The sequence below is a fragment of the Rattus rattus genome, chromosome 1 (assembly GCF_011064425.1).
Source record: "Rattus rattus isolate New Zealand chromosome 1, Rrattus_CSIRO_v1, whole genome shotgun sequence".
Lineage (NCBI taxonomy): Eukaryota > Metazoa > Chordata > Mammalia > Rodentia > Muridae > Rattus > Rattus rattus.
The window spans coordinates 12,723,338-12,740,072 of record NC_046154.1 but is presented as its reverse complement, the minus strand read 5'-3'; the positions used below and the strand labels follow the sequence as shown (position 1 = coordinate 12,740,072).

The following is a 16,735-nucleotide window of genomic DNA, read 5'->3' as shown; positions in this document are numbered from 1 at the left end:
CCCCCGGCAACGCCTCTTGTCATCTTGTCATCCCTCAGCAACTACCCCCTCCCCAGCCAGGCTGCCGCTCACCAGCTCCTCGGGAGTGCGGCTCTCGCGTTCGCCGCAGCAGCAGCACCACCTGCAGCAGCAGCACACAGACCCCCTGCACCCCGCCATCTTCCTCCTTTCCTGCCACTCCGGACCACCTAGGCCAACCCCCCTCCCACCCAGGATCTGCGCCTCACGTGACTGGCCCCGGGAGGGTCACGTGGCCCTCTCGAGCTTTGGGTCCGGAGACAGGGAGTGGCTGCAGACGGGTGGGGCGAGAGCTCGCGTCACATGACGCGGTACTTGGCTGGCTTCCCAAGAGACCTCCGGGCGCGGCCATGTTGGGGCGGGACTTCCGGGCATCGTCTTTTGTGGCTTCCGCCTGCCGCTCTTTCTGTTTCCCTTAGCAACCGACAGCTAAGCCCCGCCTTCTCCGCATGTGCACGGGAGGTGGCACCCCAGCCTCCAGCGATCTGACGCATGAGGTAACGCAAAAGGCTTGGGACGCCGCGGAGGGATTCGCGGAATCAGGAACACCCCGCCGCAGGCTAAACCTGTGGGGCCCGCCCTCTGCACTTTACAGCTCGGTCGTTCCTAGGGCCTATGAACTTATGGTGGCTGTCAGCCCAGCCCCACTACCTACCTGCACGAAGGTAGCCCAAAGTTAAGGAGTCCTGGATCTGGGACAGTGATCCAGCCCCTGCAGCCGTCTGGGACCCGCATCCCCACCCGGGCCTCTGACCCATTGACCAGGTGACCGAATTCCCATCCCTCAGGCCACGCAGCGGCAAAGTGCCTGCCTGCCATTGTGTCAGTCTGTCTTGCTATCTCGCTTGCTGTCTATCCATCTATCTAGGGTTTGGTTTGGTTTTTCGAGACAGTTTCTCTGTGTAGCCCTAGCTGTTCTGGAACTCTCTGTATATCAGGCCTCCGTTGCCTCCTGAGAGCTGGAGAACAGTGGGTCATTAGCTTCAGTGCCCAGGTGCCCATAGCGTCGTCCTGCTGTTCACATACATCTATCACAGTGCTTCTGGGAGTGGTGGGCACTCAGTGTTTGCCACAGTCTTAAATGATCAGTAGGTGGCAGAGGGGCATTTTGAGACTGAGGTCTTGGCAGTTTGGGGCCCAGGCACTGGGGATGCCACGCTTGAGACTGGTCTCTGGTCCCGATCCCAGGCAGGGGACCGGACAGTAGAAGGGTAAAAAAATTTGTCAGTTCACAGTCTCAACCTTGTATGTTATGGGAGCTCAACTAATAGTGGATAGCCGGTGGGTGCTGGTTGATGTGTGGAACATATTAGAAATGCTTAAATTAAACCTTGGAGCAGTTTGCTGTGCCTGAGTCAGCAACTCTGGTTTTGTTCCAGCAGTGAAAATGAAGCATCTCCTTTGGGTGGAGGAGGAAGGTCTTGGCTGCTATGAAAGGTTACCGTCTTTCTCACCCTTCGTGAGAACCTGGCAGTTTTAGGTTAGAACAGAAGTGGCACAGATAGACTGGGAATAACACTGGCACTAAGTCTGGCGTCTGGGAGGGGAAGGAGCAATGGATTTCATCCATTCTGAGGCTGAGACCCAAAATAGTACGTTGACTTGGAGGTGGAAGTTTCTGGAAAGAAACAAACCTGACCGTTCCTCTGTTGCTCCACGTCACCATACTGATAGCCACTACCGTGTTTGCCCATCACTGTGCTGCAGCCGTAGTGTTTGTTTTCCTTTCTGGCATTTGTCTTTTCCAGGCTAGACTGCAGTATGGCCCTATGCCCTGTTAGCCAGGCTGTGATTGCCGTGACCGGGAGGGTGCATATGTGCACTGCAAAGGTGCAGTGACTGTGGTCACTGATCCTTTTGACTTAATTGGCGTGTTTAGGGAGAGCGGCTAGCAGGGCAGACACAGATAGGACAACCTTTGTTCAGAGTTGGACATAAAGCCTTACCCTTGGTGACTTCAGTCCACCTGCTTCTGCATCCCAGGCCCGGTCAAGTTCTAGCTCACGACAAACACAACAGTCTTTTTGAAGTAGTGTGATCTCAGGAGATCAGGCTGCCTAGCCAGGCTGCAGAAAACCTGTAACACGTTCCAGGCGGGGTCAGCCACAGCGAGCTGTTCTTTCTTTGGAGGGGGAAACCTAGTGATCCTGATAGGCTAATAGCCTAATCTCCACTAACCCCTGCCGTCCCTGCCTGCCCATTCCTCCCCTCCCCTCCCCCATTCATCTTCCTTCTTTGACTTGCGCCTGAGCCTTCTCCAGCCTGGAAACCTTACTCCCGCCCCCTTTCATGGCCCCAGCTTCAGCTCAGGGCTCTTTGTCACAGCTCCGCCCACTTAGGCACACCCTCTAGGAAAGGTTCCTCGGTTCCCTCGCCACTCACTCTGGGTCTAAGCAGATCGGGATGAACCATCAAAAAGCCGGGGTCCTCCCCGATGGGCACTGTTACACATCCCTGGGGATGTGGGCCTCAGAGGCTGGCTGCGTGGGACTTTCTGTGCCATCCTCTATCAGGTAGCTTGTCACCAAGGATCCGTGAGATGAAGGACACGGCTCAGTGCTTAGTGGGAGGTTGTCCTACAAAGAGCCAGACGACAGCAGTGGGGGGCAAAGCGCATGGAGCCTCTGGGTAGGAGCTGCTGTGAGTCTCATCCGTACTGGCTGACGAAGCAGTGGTTGCCACTAGAGCTGCCTACCCAGGTGCTGGGTGTGCGTGGGGTTTGGCTACAAACCCTCTAATACCCCGGCCCCCACCCTCTACAGCAGGAATCCAGCCATGTCGAACGAGGCCAGAAGAAGTGGCAGCCCCAGCCCCCGATCTGAGGGCAGCAGCAGTGGCAGCGAGAGTTCCAAGGACAGTTCCAGATGTTCCACCCCCAGCCTGGACCCGGACCGACACGAGAGACTGCGGGAGAAGATGAGACGCAGAATGGACTCTGGTGACAAGTGGTTCTCCCTGGAGTTCTTCCCTCCTCGGACTGCTGAGGGAGCTGTTAACCTCATCTCGAGGTGAGTAGGGAGGTTAATAATGGGGGTCGGGGCAGGGGAACATGAGCCGCCCTTTAACCCGGCAGGAAAAAGGCACTGGGGGGTGGGGTAGGGGAGGCAGGAAGAAGCAGAGTCGAGACAGGGAGTTTTGTCTGCTGTGAAAGTCCCTCTGAAGCAGCGTTAGATATGTTTGGACGCACTCTCTGTAAGCCAAAAATGTTCATTTTCAGGCTGCATTCTTGGCAGAGCTTGGGGCTGGCTCGTGAGGAGCATAGGAAGTCAACAAACCGCAACTCAGGGAATGTGTTGAGCTAGCTGGACACAGAGAGTGTGCTCTTCCAAATCTGGAAACACCACATGCTTTGTGATAGCACTTTCTGAATTCCAGTTCCTTTTCTTCAAGTCAGAGAGTGATTTGCTAGACCACAGGAGCCCTGTGCTACATCTGCAACATCTCAAAGATGAGAGAAAGGAAAGTCAGGCATACTGGCAATGCCTTAATCCCAACCCTCAGAGGCAGGAGGATAGCTCTGAGTCCAAAGCCAGCCTAGGCTACCTAGAGATCAAGCCAGCCAGCCAGGGTTATGTAATGACTCCGTGTCTTAAAAAGGGGGTTGCAGTATAGCTAAGTAGATGGAGTGATTATAGAGCTTGCCAGAAACCCTAAATCTGGTCCCTAGCATTACACAATCCCAGCATTCGGGAGGCAAAAGCAAGCAGATCTGAGGTCAAGGGTAACCGGGTGGAGAGCCAGGCACGGTGGCACACACCTTTATTCCCAGCACTTGGGAGGCAGAGACAGACAGGTCTGAGAGTTTGAGGTCAGCCTGGTCTACACAGTGAGTTCTAGGACAGCCAGGGCTACATAGTGGTGCCCCTGTCTTGAAAACAAACAGCGAACAAAAAGCATCCTCAGCTACGTAGGGAGTTTGAGGTCAGTCTGGGCCACATGAGACCCTGTCTCAGAAACAACCACAAACATTAATGCCTTTTAACCCGTATTTGCCATATGCTGCTTTCTCAGTCCTGAAATCAAGGCCCCGATGTTTAAACACACCATTATAGCGGGTGCCCACGAAAGCTTTTGAGTCTGGTTCAGGACCTCGGCCCTTCTCTGCAGTTCTGTTGGCTAATGCAAGGAGGCCAAGGGACCAACACAAGAGTCTGCTGATTCTTTTCCGCCTTCCCTTAAGTGAGGCTCTCTGACCACCACTGCTGAGATTCCCGAACCCTCAGCTTGTCAAGACTCTGAAGCTTGTCACAGAAGCACAGAATGCTGTTCACACAAAATAGTGACACTGTGGTACGGCAGTGCGATCGTCATAGCGGTACTCACTGAGCTCAGGCCCTGCTCGGAGGGCTGCACAGCCATCTGACCCAGAACCTGGATGGATGTCGAGCAGGTACTGTTATCTGCCACATCCTACAGACTGAGACGCTGTGGCTTAGATAGATGATTAGGTAACGAGCCCGGGAGGTGAACAAGGTGCTCTGATACTCACCTGCATTCTATGGGCTCGAGCTCCCTTGCCCCCAGGGAGGGTGAGGGAGCAGCCCGTTTCCCCAGGGAACCCTACTTAAGGAGGAAATCCCCTACAGGTTTGACCGGATGGCAGCAGGGGGCCCCCTCTTCGTGGATGTCACCTGGCACCCAGCTGGAGACCCCGGCTCAGACAAGGAGACCTCATCTATGATGATTGCCAGCACAGCACTGAACTACTGTGGCTTGGAAACCATCCTGCACATGACCTGCTGCCAGCAGCGCCCGGAGGAGATCTCAGGCCACCTGCACAGAGCCAAGCAGCTCGGCCTGAAGAACATAATGGCGCTGAGGGGAGGTGTGGCGCCAGCACCCCTCCTCTTTGGGTTCTTGCTTTCCTGAAGGCTGCTCCTGTCCCTAGAAAAGTCCTTCACTGTCCCTGGGCTCTACACTAAACACGTTCAGGGTCAGCTTGCTGCTGGAGGATCAGTGATGATTGTGGGTAATGAGTCCTCTGTGGGTTTCACACAGGTGGGATGGCCGCTTCCACAGCTTGACCTGTATACAGTTCGGTTGGGATGTGACTTGTGCCTGATAACCCTCTGTTACAGTTACTCAGGGCCATCAGTCTGTTTCGGCACTGTCTGACCTAGTCATAGACTGCTATGTTGGAATTTCCAGGAGCAACTGGGCACTTGCTATATTCAGGGCACTCGAGTGGGAGGTTCAGCCTGACGGGTAGGAGGGGAGCGGGGGTCAGTGGCTGGCTTCTGCTCCCACCACAGAGCTTCTCATGATGAGTAGAAAATCCACCCAGCATCCAGGAGCTCTGAGACAGCAGAGGGGTAGGAGAGCGTGTCTGACTACACCCAGGGCATCAGGGTGAGGCCAGGCTCAGTGGAGAGCCATGCCTTCCAATATTCCAGACTCAGTGGAGAGCCTTCTCTGGTCCCACCACCAATAGGGCACCTGCAGAGTAAGCCTTAGTAGACATTTGACAACTGACCACTGCCCTGCACTTCCTACTTGCCAGGTTTAATGCTAGACTCATGTAATAGGAAGTCTCTGCCTTTGAGGGGCCCTCAGCCAAGTATAGGGGTAGGTAGAGGGAACAAGAAGACTCTGGAGGTCAGGGGACACCCAGTGACCATGACCTCCAGCAACCCTGCAGACCCTGTAGGTGACCACTGGGAAGCAGAGGAAGGAGGCTTCAGCTATGCCACAGACCTGGTGAAGCACATCCGGAACGAGTTTGGCGACTATTTTGACATCTGTGTGGCAGGTGAGTGAGGACAGGGAAGGGACAGGATGAGAGGAGAGCCAGCCAGTCTTCAGTTGAGGACATGTTGATTGGGTGGATATGGTGGGTAGACGGCGGGGGACGAGGTCGGGGGGACAGAGGTGAACAGGGTGGCACCAGTCCTGGACTCCTCCTGCCACCTGCCCACACGCTACTCCCACTCCCAAAGCTTCCCTCCTCTGCCTTCTGTGCCCCATCTTCTCGTGGGAGAGGGGAAGGTGGGAGGATAAGTTATGAAAGACTCCAGGGACAGGATTCACTGGGCCCTGAGAGGTGTCAGGAACTGAGGTCCTTCATTCCCTCTGTACCCACAGGGTCCTGGGCTGGCTTCTCACTGCATCTGTGGCACGAGAGGCCCTCACAGACGCACTGTCTTGAGCCTGAGTGCTGCTTCTGTGTGTGCACAGTATCAGCTCCAGACAGTCTCCAACTGTCCTCAGTGTTAGCTCTCAGTTTCTAGGAGGTGGGACTCACACTGGCTTAGCTCTAATCCTTACACTAAGGGATGGGGAGGCAGGTAGAGGAGGAGGACCCAAGTTCAAGACCAGCCTGAATTTGTCTTAGAAATCTAGAGCTGGAGTGTGGGGGTGGTGGTGCAAGCCTTTAATCCCAGCACTCGAGAAGCAGAAGCAGGTGGATCTCTCTGAGTTCAAGGCCAGCCTGGTCTACATAGCTAGTTCCAGGACAGCCAAGGCTGCACAGAGAAACCCTGTCCAGAAAAAAGAGAGAATCTAGAGCTGTAGTTTGGTGCTAGAGAACTTCTGTTGGCTAGAGGTGCTAGTATGTGCCAGGTCCCTGGTTCCATCCCCAGCAGTGACAAAGTAGATCGATGGATAAATGCCTAAGTTATGGAGTGTGTGTGTGTGCGTGCGCGCGAGTGTGCAAGCGCGCACACGAGTGGAGGTCAGAGGCCAACTTTCAGGAATCCATTCTCTTTCTACCATGTCAGTCCCGGGATTCAAACTCAGGCGGCCATGCTTAACAGCAGCACTGTTACCTACTGAGCAACTTATGGGCTCTCAAATAATATAATTTAAAACCAAAATTTGCAGTTTGAGAAAAGTGTCCCGTGTGACTCTGGGCTTTCTCCTGCCTCCCATGCGCACGCCTGCTCCTCTCAGCAGGCCACGTAACCGGCTAAGGCTGGGAAGCACTGCTAAAGAATTGGAGGAGCAGGCATTGCCAGCTTCTGACCGTCACGGTTCCTGCTGGCCGGGATGCAGCAACCTGGGGACAGCACACACCGGCTCTAGCTGTGGGTGCGAGGAGGTGATGGGAACCTAGCTGTGAGCTCACGGTTTTCATGTGGTTCTGTGCTTACCTGTTGTAAAGTGGGCGGTAAAACTGGCTGGTTAAAGTATCAAGCTTGGGGGTTGTGGATTTAGCTCAGTGGTAGAGCGCTTGCTAAGGCCCTGGGTTCGGTCCCCAGCTCCGAAAGAAAAAAAAAAAAAAGTATCAAGCTTGGGGGGTAGAGCAAGGGTTCAGCGGCTAAGAGTACTTGCCGCTCCTGTAGAGAACCCTCGTAGCACCCACACCCTGTCGCACACGTACCACGTGGCTCACAAACTTCTGTAACTCCAGCTCCAGGGACCCAGTACCCTGCCCTGGCCTCCGTGGGCACCTGCACACACATAGACACAGACATACACATAGAACTGAAAGTAAGCAAATAAAACGTTTTAAAACTGCACAAGCTGGTCACAGCAGAAAAAGAACACAGCAAAGTGATCGAAGCCCAACCATGGGCCAGTGTGGATTTGCCTGGCAAGGCTCAAACTGCTTGGCTGTGTGGTTTTAGAAATGTCCCACTGGAAAGCTCTTTGCTGTTCAAAGTTGAAGTTCTGGTGCCTAATCTCCACACAATAGTTTTCCTATCTCTCCTTGGTGACTGTGGTTTCTTAAGAACCAAATGACCTTATCAAAGTAAAGCAGCTTGGCTTCCAGCGGGCTCTGGCTTCAAGCTGGCTCTCAGCTTAGCTCTGCTCCTGGTGCAGTTCAGGCAGAGGATTATCTCTACCCTCTCCCCCACACTTTCTTTCTCTCTTCTCTCTCTCTCTCTCTCTCTCTCTCTCTCTCTCTGTCCCTTCTCGCTCTCCTCCTTCTCTCCCCCCCATTTCCCTCTTTCCCACTCTGAGGTTGCCTCAAAGCTGTGCCTTCCTGCCTTTCTGCTTGTGTAAAGCGCTTCCCCCACCCCACCCCCAACCCGAGTTTGCCACAGAGCTGTACCTTTCTGGATATATAAAGCTTCTAATGAGTTTGGTCATTGAGAGGAGAGTTGTAGAGTTCATAAGCCACCAATGGAATGAGAGAGCCTCTGGTCCCAGTCTCTGTGGATTTAGAAATCCCATCTTCTGCATGGTCAGCTTAAGGTCATCCCACAGTCCCACCCCTTGTCCATGAGACTGCAATGAAAAAAAAAATACATTTTGCCTATTTATTTTGTGTGTGTGTTTGCAAAAGAGTAAACACTCTTAACTGCTCTCTCTCCAGCCTCTGTTCATTTCTTGAAGCAAGATTTCACTTTCTTCAATTCTTCACATGGTGTGATTTTTAAGTCATTATTTTATGTGTATGTTTGTCCTGCCTGCATGTATGTCCGTGTGCCATGTGCATGGCTGGTGCCCACAGAGGCCAGAAGGGGTCTGTACAAGTAGTGAGTGCTTCTAACAGCTGAGCCATCTCTCTAGCCCTAGGAATTCCCAGCCTTCAGTGTCCTGGATTCACGGGGATTTTAGTGTCATTTGTACTTCTAAAAAAGTAATAGGGTTGGGTGTGGTGCTGTTTTTAGCATAACATTTGGGAGGCAGAGGCAGGCAATCTCTTTGAATTCAGGTTAGCTTAGTCCCGTCGTTCTAAGGCAGTCCAGGATACATAGCTATATAATGAGACCCTGTCTCAAACAGGCACACACACACAAACACACACAAGAATGCTTGCCTAACATGAGTAAGATGTTAAGATGTTGGGTTCAATCCCCAACCAAAACCAAAAATGAACAACCCACATGAACCAGCTCCTTAGGTCCGATGCTCAGAGTCCAGTCTAGCTCCCTAGAAACAACCCAGTCAGTATTCAATGTGGCAGTCTTTCTGTGGCCACAAAGTGCCTCCTGGAGGCTCATCCACAGGGACCGTGGCACAGCAGTGATCTTGGACACCCACAGTTCACCTGGCCGCACCGCTTCTGGGAAGAATACCTGCTGTGCCTGGGGTGAGGACTGCTCGGGCCTGGGCTCTCTGATGTCTGCACTCCTCCAGCAGGTAGGTTGAGACCAGCCTCCCTACTCTCTCCTCTCCTGGTAGGTTACCCCAAAGGCCACCCGGATGCAGAGAGCTTCGAGGATGACCTGAAGCACCTGAAGGAGAAGGTATCGGCAGGCGCCGACTTTATCATCACTCAGCTCTTCTTTGAGGCCAGCTCCTTCTTCAGCTTCGTGAAGGCCTGCGCAGACATAGGCATCTCCTGCCCTATCCTGCCTGGGATCTTCCCTATCCAGGTGAGAGGCTTGGGAGGACCCGATTGGCTCATTCCAGTGCACTGCCTGGGCCGGGGCTTCAGGTCATGTGGAATGCCTTCCTCGGAAGTGCTCAATGCCCATCGGGAATTGTCCACACGCTGCATCTTGTCACCTCGTTTGTGACCCCTGAGGCAGCAATGGCGTATATAAAGGGCTCATATGAGAGTGATTGCTACCTCTCATCAGCCGTTTTGGTTAAGCCGAGCCTGATGGCATGCACTTGTAATCCCAGCATCCTGGAGCTAGAGGGAAGAGGAGCAGGAGGAGTTTGAGGCAGCTTCGGCTCCATGACTCTTTATCTCAGAATCCAGAGGATTAACTTAGTGTTTTCCAGTCGTGACTCTCACCAGATAGACTTAATAAGGTAGTCCCACAACTGAGTCCCCAGACCCCACTTCAGGGCATTCTGATGTGACAACCTGTGACGGTTCGTATATGCCCGGCCCAGGGAATGGTACTATTTGGAGGTGTGGCCCTGCTGGAGTAGGTGTGTCACTGTGGGCGTGGGCTTTAAGACCTGTACTCTTAGCTGCCTGGAAGTCAGTCTTCTGCTAGCAGCCTTCAGATGCAGATGTAGAACTCTCAGCTCCTCCTGCACCATGCTTGCCTGGATGCTGCCATGCTCCTGCCTTGATGATAATAGACTGAACCTGTAAGCCAGTCCCAATTAAATGTTGTCCTTTATAAGTCTTGCCTTGGTCATGGTGTCTGTTCACAGCAGAAGAACCCTAACTAAGACATAAGATTAACCAGTACATTTGGTACCAGGACTGGGGTTTTGCTGTGATAGTCCTGACCATGCTTTTGTTTGGAAGAATGTGGATTTGGGGACTTTGGATTTGAAGAGCAGTGGAATGCTTTGAGTGGGGCTATCCTAGTAGGAATATAAAAGACTTTGTTACTGGGAGTGATTTCAGTTGTGTGGACCTGGCCCAAGAGGTTTCAGTGGAGAATTTTAGTATGTGGCCTAGAGACTGTTTTTGTTGTATTTTGGTGAAAAAATGTGGCTACTTTTTGCCCTTGTTTAAAGAGTCTGCTTGAGGCCAAGGTGAAGAGACTCAGATTAATTGCATTGACGAAGGAAGTCACAAAAAGCCCAACAGAGACATTGTCTTCTGGTTAAGTCAGCTGAAGAGCATTCTGAACAAACATAGCAAGTGAAGAGAGGACAAATACAAAGGGTATAGTCTGAGTTTTAAAGGGACACCGGGAAGTTAAATGGAGCTGAATCCTGTGTAAAAGGATATTGAATTAAAGGGATGACTGGGACAATTGATGGTGGCTAGCTGGAGCTAAGAAATCAGTAATTAAAAAGAGACCAGCATCTCTGAGGTGAAATCTTCTGAGAAGTATTTTCTGAGAGCACAAAGAAGCTGTGTTCCAAAGGTAGCCATGATTGTATCTCATACTGTAGCCGTACTTAGTAATGGGCAAGAGTCACCCAGGTGGTAATGGTTTTGAGGGCATGGAGGGGTCATGGAGAGCAGCTGAGGCTTGGCACTGTGAGAGGCCAGGGAAGGCCACTGGTGAAGGTGCAGCCTCAGTTGTAGTTCACAGCCCAGGGTTGACGGGGTCATGCACAAGATTAGAGACTTGGCACTGTGAAGAGAGCCTGAAAGGCTATTGGTGAAGCCTGCTTACAGCGGAAGACCCCTGTGTACTGGAGATGCCGGTACCATGGGTTGATCACCAAGAACAGCAGCGGCAGTGGAGTGGATCAGCCTGAGCTTAGAGCGCTACAGAGGGCATAGCTGGAGAAGTGATGCCAGCCCTTAGGAGGAGCCCAGAAGATCATGTGTGGATCCCTGTGGATCCCAGACATTGAAAGAGGAAGCTGTAACACTGAAGTTGCATTGGAGATCCAAAGATGTTAAAGAGGCCAGAGCCATGGGATACCTGCTGAAGAAAACAGTTAGCAGGGAGTAGAACCAGCCCAGGAGAAAGACGTTTGTTGCAGTCAACAAAGATGGAGACGGAGTCAAGATCACTTTGACATCAGACATGGAGGCAGAGTTTGGAGTTTGCCCAGCTGGTTTCCTGTCTTGCTCTGGGGATTACAGTTAAGTGATGGATGGATCTGAGAAGAGACTTTGAGCTTTGGACTTTTAATGTTGTTGAGACTGCTATACACTATGGGGGCTTTGGAAGTTGGGGTAAATGTATTTTTTTCATTGTGTTATGTCTAGATATGGCCCCCAAAGACTCATGTGTTTGAACAAGCCCTATGGGGGCCAGGGAGTAGAATGTAATGATGGTTTATATATGCTTGGCCCAGGGAGTGGTGCGATTAGGTGTGGCCCTGTTGGAGTAGGTGCGTCACTGTGGGCGTGGGCTTTAAGACTCACCCTAGCTGCCTGGAAGTCAGTCTTCCACTAGCAGCCTTCAAATGAAGATGTAGAACTCTCAGCTCTTCCTGCACCATGCCTGCCTGGATGCTGCCATGCTCCCATCTTGATGATAATGGACTGAACCTCTGAACATGTAAGCCAGCCCCAGTTAAATGTTGTCCTTTATAAGAGTTGCCTTGGTCATGGTGTCTGTTCACAGCAGTAAAACCCTGACTAAGACACAACCTGAGGTGGGATCTATGATCTAAACCTTAGGTTTGGCAGACGACTGGCTGGTGAGGCTTAGGAGTAACTGAGTTAGATGACTGCTGTGCGTTGATTGAACTCAAGCCCTGGCGGCAGGAGTGCAGCAGGCCACTCGGGACTCTACAGGTCAGAGAGAAAGAAGGGCAGGCCAAGCACTGCCTTGCAATACCACCTGCCTTTCCCAGGCCTTTCCTAACGAAACTAACTAGCCAAGAGTCCAGGGAGGAAATAAAGCGTGACATGGGCTGGAGATGACCCCATGCTCCTTGTGTCTTGGGCAGGGCTACACCTCCCTTCGGCAGCTTGTAAAACTGTCCAAGCTGGAGGTACCACAGACGATCAAGGATGTGATCGAGCCGATCAAAGACAACGATGCTGCCATCCGCAACTACGGCATCGAGCTGGCTGTGAGCTTGTGCCGGGAGCTGCTGGACAGTGGCTTGGTGCCGGGCCTCCACTTCTATACTCTCAACCGCGAGGTGGCCACCATGGAAGTGCTGAAGCAACTGGGCATGTGGACCGAGGACCCCAGGTGAGAAGTGGAAGCTGGAGGGATAGCCCATGATAATATCAGAGCAGCAGAGGTGCAGTGCCAGCCCCACACTAAGGATGCCCTTAGGCGCCCCAGTCGCAGTGGCCGGGTTTGGTGAGTTCCCCCAGCTCAGTCCACATAAGCCTGACCTTTTCCTCTTCCTTCTCACCAGGCGTCCCCTGCCCTGGGCTGTCAGTGCGCACCCCAAGCGCAGGGAGGAAGATGTGCGTCCCATCTTCTGGGCCTCCAGACCAAAAAGCTACATCTACCGCACACAGGGCTGGGATGAGTTTCCCAATGGCCGCTGGTGAGGAGAGAAGCCACTCCCTGTTAGGAATTGCTGGTGCCTGGGTGGAATTAGGGACAGGATTTACAGCAAAGTGCCTTGTCCCCTCTACTCCTGCCAGGGGTAATTCTTCCTCACCAGCCTTCGGGGAGCTGAAAGACTACTACCTCTTCTACCTGAAAAGCAAGTCCCCCAGGGAGGAGCTGCTCAAGATGTGGGGTGAGGAGCTCACCAGCGAAGAGAGTGTCTTTGAGGTCTTTGAGCACTACCTCTCAGGAGAGCCGAATCGCCATGGCTACAGAGTGAGTGGGTGAGGAGGAAACAGTCTCAGCCTTGAGCTGGACGTGGGGCTGGGCCGTTGCCCCTCTTGGAGATGTGCACCTCAGTTGAGAGAAGGGGTAAGAGATCCCACTGGGGAGCCCATGGAGACAGACAGACAGACCGGCTCTCTGTAGGACTGGGCAGAGGGGAAACAGCCCAGTCCCATGCTCAGCGCTGCCCTAGCTCAGCTCACCCCATCCTGTAGGTTACCTGCCTGCCCTGGAATGATGAGCCCCTAGCGGCAGAAACCAGCCTGATGAAGGAGGAGCTGCTCCGAGTGAACAGGCTGGGCATCCTCACCATCAACTCCCAGCCCAACATCAACGGAAAGCCGTCCTCAGACCCTGTTGTAGGCTGGGGCCCCAGTGGGGGCTATGTCTTCCAGAAGGTATGTGGGGATGCTTGAGGCGACTCAACCTGTCCAGTACTCTCGATATCCCAGAGGCTGGCATGGTCCCTGGCCTTTCCCTCCTGGCCCTGCCTTCTGAATGACTGTAGAGCAGAGCAAGTAACAGGCTCTGTGAGCCCAGGCTTCAGTGGGACCAGGGGTATTTTACATCTGGGGCAAAATATAATAAAGAGTATGACAGATCTTCCCGGAGGAAGAACAAGGAAACAGTCGTCTCTCAGGAACCCTGACTGCTAACGAGAATGACTTTAATCCCAGCCCTGCTGGAGCTAAATTACTCTGGATCAAGGCCTGGAGCCTTGTACTCAGAAGACCTGGGTGTAGCCCCAAACCTGGCTTCCTCCTCAGGCAAATGACCCACCCTGCAGTATTGTGAACTTTGTAAAGAGTGAAGGCAGAGGCCCTGTGTGGACGAAGTGCTTTGTTCAGCTCTGTGGGCGTCATTCTCACCCAGTAGCTGAGGAAGCTGGCCTGGGCCAGGCTCCTCCCTCGTCCTAAGCCTGTCTGAGTAGCGGCTTCTGTTTAGCTCCTAACAGGCTTCTCTTTAATGGCTGGGACAGGTGGCTTGGACCACCACTTGGACCACTCCACACAGAGAAGCCCCTTTCCTTCTGCATTCGCCCAACCCCACCGTCCATCCTGGTCCACAGTGCCACCTCTGATCCCAAAGCCTTCACTGTCCCATACTCTATTTACGATCCTCTCCCTGGATGTCTAAGAGGATGGAGAGATGGAGTGGGCCGATCTAGTCAGACGTGGGGACAGACTGGAGCAGGGTGAGAAGGCGGAGAACCTAGCCTGGCAAGGAGCGGTCCTGACATGATGTGTATGTTCTCCCTCAGGCCTACCTAGAGTTCTTCACCTCCCGAGAAACCGTGGAGGCTCTTCTGCAAGTGTTGAAGACGTACGAGTTGCGAGTCAATTACCACATCGTGGATGTAAAGGTAAGCCAGCTCCCGCTCCGGGCTTGGATGGCAGCAAGGCTTGAGAACACCTACGTTTATTCAAACGCCCAGCCCCAGCCAGGCATATTGTACAAGACAGACAGGCCAGATGGAGGCAGGCCCAGGCTGTGAGGTAGATGAATATATGCTGCGACAAATCTGTGTAAGTAGGAAAGGCAGATTCAAGGCAGGATGCTACAGGCTCTGAGAGAGATGCTGCACTGGGGAGGTCCAGGGCTTCTAGAAGGCACCCTGTGTGGGCTGGATCTGTGTGCAGGTGTGTATGTGTGTGTGCACACGCATGTGTGTACCCTCACCTGGAGGCCAGAGGAGGATGTCTGATGTCCTGCTGTGTCACTTTCTGCTTTATTCCCCTGAGACAGTGTCTGTCACTGAACCCGGAGCTGTGTTGACAGACAGCGTGCTCAGCAGTCCACCGGTCCACCAGATGCAGGGCTAGGGTGGCAGGCACGTGCAGAGCCATGCAGCGTCCTACACGGGTGCTGGGATCCAAACATGCACAGCAAGACTCTTACTCACGTGTCCCCAGGCCTTGGTCTGAATCATTTTAAGGACAAAGACTAAGCAAAGGCATTCTGGGGAGAAGGCACTGCCTGTGGAGAAGCTGCAGGCGGGAGGACTTGGTAGTGTTGTCCTGCTGTCCTGCCTGAGGCCTAGAGACCATCTAACACAAAGGAGCCTTTCTCCCCGGGACAAAGTGGATCGCCACCACTTTTTTCTTTTCTTTTTTGAGACAGGGTTTCTCTGTGTAGCCCTGGTTGTCCTAGAACTCACTCTACAGACCAGGCTGGCCTTGAACTCAGAGACCTGCCTGCATCTGGGACTAAAGATGTGCACCAGCACTGCACAGCACCTCCATTTCTTTTTACAAAGATCGCAGCAGGCAGCTATGAGAGTGGCAAGGACCATGGAACCTAGTGGGGACCCTTGTGGCCCGGGTAGAAAGCCAGGCTGCTACTGTAGATCTGGGTAGGAAGCAGAAAGCCCAGGTGATCCCGGCAATTGGTCAGCCAATTGGTGGAACATCATTAGTTCACAGCCAGCCCTGATTATATGAAAGCCCTTGTGTGTTTGCTTTTGTTTTTTAAAGTGCAAGGCAGAATTGAAGTCCAGTCAGAATGCCTGTAGGGCTCTGGTTTAAGTAGAGGGTGGTGCTGTCTGTGGTGTCGGGCCAGGGGGCCCTACAAGCAGGGTGAGGCTGCTGTTGCCCTACCTCAGCCCTGCCTCTGCCTCTGCTCTCAGGGAGAGAACATCACTAATGCCCCCGAGCTGCAGCCCAACGCTGTCACGTGGGGCATCTTCCCTGGCCGTGAGATTGTCCAGCCCACTGTGGTGGATCCCATCAGCTTCATGTTCTGGAAGGTAATGGGTGTGGGGGTGTGTGTGTGTGTGTGTGTGCACGTGTGTGCGCGTGCACGCCCTTGAGAGCCCTGGGCAGCGAGCAGTGCCAAACACGAGGCTGAAAACCATGCCCCAGGCACGATAGACTTGGCCGAGGAGGCCCTATGTTAGCCCACGGCATGTATTTCTGCTTGCTGGAGTGGCACTGTCTTGCTCTTCTCTGGGCAGCCTGCAGGGAGACAGCAGGAGCCCAGACCTGGAGGTGCTAGCCCTGTGGACCCTGCTTATGCACGTCTCTGTCCACACATAGGATGAGGCCTTTGCCCTGTGGATCGAGCAGTGGGGCAAGTTATACGAGGAGGAGTCCCCGTCCCGCATGATCATCCAGTACATCCACGACAACTACTTCCTGGTCAACCTGGTGGACAACGAGTTCTTGCTGGACAACTGCCTGTGGCAGGTGGTAGAGGACACGTTTGAGCTTCTCAACAGGCACACCACGAAGAAAGAGGCACAGGCTCCGTGAGGCTGCATCTGGTATCGTCCTCTCCCGGAGGCCCCTCTCTCCCTCATCTCTCTACACATGGTAATGGCAGCTAGACTGGCAGGAAGCATCCAGGCTCTGGCTGGACTTCTGATGTCCCATCGAGGAGGCTGATGCTCTCTGCTCAAGCCCAGAGCCCACATTCTTGCGGTGGCAAGGGCCCCCATTCTCAACGGGAGGTTGCCAAGCACCAAGGCAGCCTCTAGGGGTGACCTTTGTTCTGGGGTCTATGTGAGACAGGCAGAGGCACTTGTACTAAAGGAGGTAGGAGGAGATGTGCCGGGGTGGGGGTGGGGGGTACAGAAACCTCCCCCTGCTCAGCGGACCAGGCCAAAGAGTGCATGAGTCCTGTCTCTTCCACAGGGCTCAGAAGGTTGTCTATTCTGTGGCTGGGAAGAAAGTGCCCTCGGTGGAGGCATCCTCTTGGCCTTGTTTTCTGTC

At 53.4% G+C, this 16,735-nt stretch overlaps 2 protein-coding genes across 6 annotated transcripts in view; one reads left to right on the top strand and one right to left on the bottom strand.

Moving 5' to 3' along the window:
- The window catches only part of Clcn6 (chloride voltage-gated channel 6), a 32,429-nt gene extending 32,219 nt beyond the window's left edge, over positions 1-210 (bottom strand). The window contains exon 1 of the mRNA XM_032890984.1: positions 73-210. Coding sequence (XP_032746875.1) covers positions 73-159 — 87 coding nt within the window. The 5' untranslated portion in view covers positions 160-210. The remainder of the gene's footprint in view (positions 1-72) is intronic.
- A 267-nt stretch (positions 211-477) lies between these two features.
- On the top strand, positions 478-16,577 carry Mthfr (methylenetetrahydrofolate reductase). Of its 5 annotated transcripts, XM_032894840.1 has the most exons (12): positions 2,377-2,531; positions 2,781-3,026; positions 4,605-4,843; positions 5,657-5,767; positions 9,088-9,281; positions 12,178-12,428; positions 12,601-12,735; positions 12,836-13,016; positions 13,241-13,423; positions 14,287-14,388; positions 15,652-15,771; positions 16,061-16,577. In XM_032894840.1, the coding sequence occupies exons 1-12, from the start codon at positions 2,422-2,424 to the stop codon at positions 16,274-16,276; spliced, it is 2,088 nt and encodes a 695-aa protein (XP_032750731.1). In that variant the 5' UTR covers positions 2,377-2,421; the 3' UTR covers positions 16,277-16,577. The 5 variants fall into 5 exon arrangements, with proteins under 5 accessions (XP_032750705.1, XP_032750722.1, XP_032750714.1 ...); XM_032894814.1 differs by lacking the exons at positions 2,377-2,531; positions 15,652-15,771; positions 16,061-16,577 and adding an exon at positions 478-515 and having other exon boundaries at positions 14,287-14,978; XM_032894831.1 differs by lacking the exons at positions 2,377-2,531; positions 15,652-15,771; positions 16,061-16,577 and adding an exon at positions 529-783 and having other exon boundaries at positions 2,784-3,026; positions 14,287-14,978.
- Positions 16,578-16,735: the final 158 nt, after the last annotated feature.